The 6,573-nt window shown below is 45.3% G+C and overlaps 1 protein-coding gene across 1 annotated transcript in view; it reads right to left on the bottom strand.

The window, feature by feature from the left end:
• Tmem154 (transmembrane protein 154) overlaps nt 1-6,573 on the bottom strand; it is a 41,521-nt gene that overhangs the window by 536 nt on the left and 34,412 nt on the right. Inside the window, exon 7 of the mRNA XM_052731485.1 lies at nt 1-2,258. This exon is cut by the window's left edge and continues 536 nt beyond it. Within this exon, the coding sequence (XP_052587445.1) occupies nt 2,243-2,258 (16 nt within the window). The 3' untranslated portion in view covers nt 1-2,242. The remainder of the gene's footprint in view (nt 2,259-6,573) is intronic.

Genomic DNA, 6,573 nt, shown 5'->3' with positions numbered 1-6,573 from the left:
ATCTGATGCCCTCTTCTGTCATGCAGGAACACATGCAAATAGAGCTCTCAGATACATAAGTAAATAAATCTTTTTAAAATGTAAAAAAGAATTCTTGGAACTGTCCTATGCATATGCTATGCTCCGACTGTATAGTAATAAAAAGATTCAGACTCCTAGGGTTAAACTGACTGCTTGAGCCATGCTCATGTCATGAGTCTTGCCAGAGCAAACTAGCTTTGTAGAAAGTTCCCGTGCTCTGTGACCCTAGAGAAGTCAACACAGTTCTCAGCGGTAAACTCAACATCATGCTGGTGAATTTGTTTCTTTGGGAGTTTGAGGTTATTTAGCATATTGAATGAGGATTTCATTATCATCTCATGAAACACTGTTTTATCCAAAGTAACAGTCCAAGACCTCAGACACTCCTGAGAACTTCTGAAGTCTGATATTGGACAGGATTAGATCCAGGTCAGAGGCCCGGGTAGTCAGCGAGAATCTTAGACAGTTCGAGAAAGAAGGAACTAGACTTTTCAGAGAAGAGAGACAGATTTAAAAAAACAGTCATGGGCAGAAGAACAGATGAGGAACGATGATTCAGAAGGTGGCATCTGCCGGGTGAATGTCTGAGAACCAGAGAAGATTATAAATCGATTGTGAGTGTCCACAGGGGCAGGAACTCAGAGGTGTGTCAGTGAGAACGCTGGGAACATGACAGACAAACCTGTGGAGAATACACTGTTGAACACCGTCTTCTGTCAGAGCATTGTACAGTCCCAGGACAGTGGGAGAGCCGGGATTCAGTGCAACCAGAGTTGTCTTTCACTGGATAGAGAAACCACCCTAGCCTGCAGCTCTGCCTATAAAATTATCTGCATAGCTCAGAAGGTAAGAGCTCAATAGAGGGGCCCCAGGGAGGCAGAAGGCACTCCGTGGAGCGTGAAGGCAGCCTTTCAAACACAGACCCCAAAGTCAGCAGCAAAAAGTTCCGTTAACTTCATCTCCTCTCGGTTTATATGGGGTTTGCAGAATAAAATTTTCATTCTGTTTCTTTCCTGAAATAAAATACCAAGCATCCCAGGAGAGCTAAGGACTCGATTTGCTAGACAGCCTTCCTGAGGTCAGAATTAGAACGCTAAGGACTAAACGGGATTGACTTGATAGAGAAGAGGTTAGCGGGCCCTTCTGCATTTTGCTCCATTGTTTTTAGCACATGGATGTCAAGTAATCTCATGTAGAAAGTCTTCTCTGATGGCCTGATAGCCACCTCGAAGTGCTGTGTTGAGGACTGGGGACTCTTCCCAGCCCTACAGGAAGGGCTGTATCCTGCAGGAGAGACTGGAGAGCACAGTGAGCCACAGCTGCCACGGGGACAGCTATGTCTTGTTCAGCCTTGAAGATCTCCATGATGAAGAAGGGTGACAGATAATCTCAGCCTGCACGCATTCCATGCCCCATGCCTGCACAGCACAGGCCAGGACTGTGGGATGAGACAAGGTGGGAATGGCAGCATCGAGATCTTGCAAATGGAGGTGATCTTAGCGGAGAAGGAAAATGTTGCTTCTCTCTTTAAAGATTGCTATTTCTTCCACAAAGTTTCCAAAAGTGACTGAGAGGTGGCTGAGCGTGGCTGAGCGTGGCTGAGTGTGGCTGAGTGCATGTCTACGAGCCACCCAAGGATCTCTTGTGAGGATTGTGCACTTTCTTGCTATGTTTTCTTAGCAGGTAAGAAGCTTAACAACTCCCTGGGACGGTGTGGCTATGAAACACTTGGCTTTGTTTGGCATAATGTAACATGAGAAAAGTCCCCAGATGAACAGAGTTGACCCGTCAGAAGACATGAATAATGAGAGGACATTATCCAAAGCTGTTAGGTAGTGAGGTGACCTGGAAGAAGACCAGCTTCCTGATTTGAACCCTCAGGGGTGAAGCAGAGCAGTGATGGCAAATTAAGGGTGATGAGAACGAGGGAGGAGAAGGCAGTGAGGAGGGGAGAGCCACTGATCAGAAGGCAGCACCTCAGCGCTCCTGCACCCTGAGTGGGATGGCGGGCAGCCAGACCTTTCCTAGGACTTCAGTCCTTCCTTCTTCCAAGTCCACAATGTCATCTTCTGAAGAGGGGCGGTGGAAGAAACAGTAAAAGCTTCTTGTGTCTACACTGATTTGAAATTAATTAAACGTGTCTCCTCTTCATCTTCCCTTGGCAGGCCCAGCAAGTGCCCTCAGGGAGCGCGCTCTTGGAAAACATCAACACTGCTCAGATTTAGGATTCGTTATCACTGGAAAAGAAAAAATACAGAACAGAACAATAGCACGTTTCCAAGAAGCAAGGGAAAGGTGATCCCTGCATTGCAGAGGTGAGTGTAAACAATCAGAAAGCCAGCACTGTTTACCTTACAATTTCCCAAATAAGGGGCAATTTGAATTTTATGTTCCATTGTTGAAGAGGAAATCCATGTACACCAAGAGACAATCCCTAGCTCTCCTTAAATCCCTCCCCTGTGACGGGAGAGAACCAGATGGAGTTGGAGGTTCTCTCCTTTAATTAAATCTAATCCCATTCCCTATGAATACATGCCAAATGTCTTTTCAAAAACAAACAAACAGACAAACAAACAAAACACACATGTGTTGTTTTCCCTCAAGGGTTTGTGGTCCTGGCTTGTTTTCAACCGTGCATCTTGTCAGACCCACAGGGGCTAGGGCACGTTCTCTGCATCATTTAGAATTCCATCATGGGTATCTTGGGGTATGAATGATTACAAGTCAGAGACCTGGTATTAGAACATGACCATGCTGTTGGCTAATTCATGCCTTTTTTTGTTTGTTTCTAGTTTGGCTATCTTTGTCCAATATCTGACTTCACAGCTTTTTCCCAGTGTGGCAGGGGCTCCACTTGCCTGTCCTGGAGAGCAGGTGGAGCCCTGCTTCTTGCTTCCTGCTTCTCCTCTGGGTTTGGTGTCTTCTCTACTCACATTCTAGTGCATCTCTATGGTCAGCCAACTCTGTCTCCAAGGAAGAGCATGAATGAGCACAGTGAACAGCTGTGCTCTCTCTCCCTGGCTCTCAGGTAGGGGTAGTCTACTGCAGCCTTCTGACTGGTCCTACAGATGCTCAGTAAAGCATTGTGTGTTAGCTAGGGCATACACCTGTAGTCCCAGCAACTACAGCCTGGGAAACAGTGAGACTGTCAGAAAAACAAACAAAAGAGCCACAATAGATGATAGATCAGTCAGTATAGATATACGTGTGTGTGTGTGTGTGTGTGTGTGTGTGTGTGTGTGTGTGTGTGTGTGTGTAAGCTGTGGGAACAAGGGAAGCATGGAAAAGGGAGAGGAGGGCAGAACTGTATCCAACGCACGGATGCAGGGAATACACAGAGAAATGGCTTCTATAACACAAAACTTATGAAATGTGGACAATGAATGGAATTTTTCCCCCTCTGGGGGTGTAATTCAGTGACAGAGAGCTTGCTTGCCACACGTACTCTCCAGGCCCTGGGTTTGATCACCAATACCCCTACACACTGGAATCTTCTCTAAGAGTTAGGTACCAACAAACCTTTAATTATGTCACTCTGAAAACCTCAGTCAGTGAGTGAGGCTTCATTCCTTGGAAACAGGGTGGTACCAAGACAGTATAGCTAAGGGCCAGACGCCCATCTCTGTGGAACAGAGGTCCCCAGACGGGACCTTTTCCTTTTATGGCCTTATCTAGCAAGACCCTCTTCCATCTGCATCACTGAGCTCTGTCCAACGGTTTTTAGCAGAAATGGTTTTCAAAATTATTGTAAAACCAGTCCATGTTCATTGTTCTTAAAAAATTGGAAAATACATGACTAGGGATGTAGCTCAGCGGTAGAATGCTTGGTTACCATATGAAAGGTCCTGGGTTCCACTTCCAGCAAGCCTGCCCCCCAAAACATAGAAGAAAAACACCAGAACCTTCACTATAGCTAATACGTTGGCACTTATTCTTTCAGATTTTTTCTGTTCCAAAGATATTTTCTCCTTTGTTCAAAAATAGGATCTTAATATTCACATTGTTCTGTAATCTATTTTTTCTACTCCTGGTCACACAGGGTGGGGTATGGCTCAGTGGTGGAGTTCTTCCCAGCACACAGAAGGTTCAATTCCCAGCACTACAACCTACAGATTCGGACCTCCCCCACCTCCCCCTCCTCTCCCATTTTAGTAGCTACATAGCCACCCATTAACCCATTAGATATTTTTAAATTGAGGCTTAGGAATGTAATACAATAGTAGAGTGTTTGGCTGGCATATGCTGAAGCCTTAAATTCAATCTCCAGCACTAAAGAAAGGGGGGAAAAAAGGAAAGAAGGAAGGAAGGAAGGAAGGACAACTAGGAAAAGATTATCAAACCAACAATAAAACTTGTCTCTAACCAATGCTTATTATAATTAATTCTTTAGGCTACTTCTAATTTTTAACTTTTATGAACACTTCCAATCATTCCCTTTGCAATAAGTCTCTGCAAGAGGATTTTGGACGCCTCCAGGCCCATTGGTAAATGGTCCTTCTTCTAGGTGAGAAAGCTATTATATTTACTTTACTATGCTTTTGTTTACTTTTTTATTACTAAGAAGAATATACTTTTTCAAACATTGATTGGCAATTTCAATGTCTTCTCTAGCTAAGTTACTTATTGATAAAATTTGTTCATATTTAAAATAGGTCAGTTATCTTTCTATTGATTCAGGTGCTAAGAATAATTTGATTCATTATCTATAACTGCAAAACATTTCAGTTTTTAATTTTGATATAATTTTTTTTTTTTTTGGAGTCAGGGTCTCACTCTGTGGCTGTTATGTAGCAGTTTCTTCTGAGATTAAAACCTTCCATCTTGTGGGGCAGTGGTGGCGCACACCTTTAATCCCAGCACTCGGGAGGCAGAAGCAGGCGGATCTCTGTGAGTTCGAGGCCAGTCTGGTCTACAGAGTGAGATCTAGGACAGGTACCAAAACTACACAGGGAAACCCTGTCTCGAAAAACCGAAACCAAACAAACAAAACCACCCTTCCATCTTGTGGGAAAGCCAGTTAAGGCCTACCACGTGAAAGGGGAGGGAGACAGCAGGCTGGTTCAGAGGGAGGTCAAACAGTCCATCTTGCAGGGAAGCTTATCAAGACTGAATGTTAACAAAAGCTTCAGGAAGTCCCCCAAACTGACCAGGTTCACGGGACCCCTCCCTCCTCAAGCTTGTAAAGCAGAAAGGACACGGGAAGACACTCAGACCAGCCGCACTCCAACCTGTGGAGCTGCCTGCAGGCCGTGCAGTGGGCTCCAGGTTCCCAGCTTTTGTGAGCTGTCACCCATGCCGGGGTGGGCTTTGGGGATGCAACTGTCTTTGAGTCATTTCTGCTCCTATAAATAACCCTAAGAAAACTCATTGGTTCACCAGTTTGGACTCTTGTGGTATCCTTACTTCGGTTTATCATCAAGCTCCCTATCTGGAGCGGGCAGATGCTGTTCACACCTCCTAAGAAGGCTAGCACACAACATTAGCCTGGCTGCTTAGAACTCACTCTTTAGACCAGGCTAACCTTCAACTTGTGTGATCCTCCTGCCTCTGCCTCCCAAGTGTTAGGATTGCAGGCGTGTACCACCACGCCAGGCTTTTATTTTGTTTTGCTTCTTTTCCAAACAGGGTTTTACTCTGTAGGCCAGATTATCCTTGAATTTACAGTGATCTTCCTGCTTCAGCCTTCTGAGTGCTGATTACAGGTGTGAGCGATCACATCCAGCTCTCCATTAAGGATGCCTACCTGGTTCCAGGGGAGCAATGTTAAACATTATTGTGTTCCCTGTGAGTTTTCTGGCATCCTGCCCTAGCTCACATCCTGGCTATCTGTGCACAGTCACGTTTCCAAATGAAATGTGCACCGGGACTTGTAAGAGATGGGGTTGAATTTGAAATGGTAACTTCACATTCTTGTTGAAAGGAAAAGTATCAGCTCAGGACCCCCAAGACCAAGTTTTCAGCACACAGGAGATTTATTTGCCCCAGGGGAGCAAAGGGTAGAGAACAAGATACAAAGACAGGAGACAGAGGATGAGGGAGAGGGGGAAGGGAACCAGGGAGAGAGGGGGCAGGGGTCTGTGTCCCAGGGAAGAAAGGACTGCCTCTGGATGGAGAGGAGACAGATGTAGCACATGCGAAAATGGCAGTTTATAAAGGTACAAGGAGAAACTCCATGTTAAGATGAGGTGTTTCATTTTAATTGGGCATGTTAATTAGGTGAGCCAGAGGGAACTTTTGATTGGTGGATTTCATTACTTTGAGAGCTGGACCTTGGTAGTCAGCCTCAGAAGGAGGAAGCGGCCAACTATGGGAATAGACCTTGGGTTCTAACTTTAGGAATGTCATCTAATGGTTTTCAGCAAGGCAGAGGAAATCGGGGAGAAGGGTAAGGCCTGCCAGAGCCATGTTTGCCACACCCAGGCTGGTTAGAGTCCCTTCATTTGTCTTTGATTTAGCAGCACACTATGGCTTCCATCTGGTCAACTCTTTCACGTCCCTCAGTAAAAGGACCAAAGGTTTAGCTCAGCAGTAAAGCATGTGCTTAGCATGTGA

The sequence above is a fragment of the Peromyscus californicus genome, unplaced genomic scaffold (assembly GCF_007827085.1).
Source record: "Peromyscus californicus insignis strain IS unplaced genomic scaffold, ASM782708v3 Scaffold_9__1_contigs__length_137607984, whole genome shotgun sequence".
NCBI lineage: Eukaryota > Metazoa > Chordata > Mammalia > Rodentia > Cricetidae > Peromyscus > Peromyscus californicus.
This window is presented reverse-complemented; position numbering and strand designations above follow the sequence as displayed.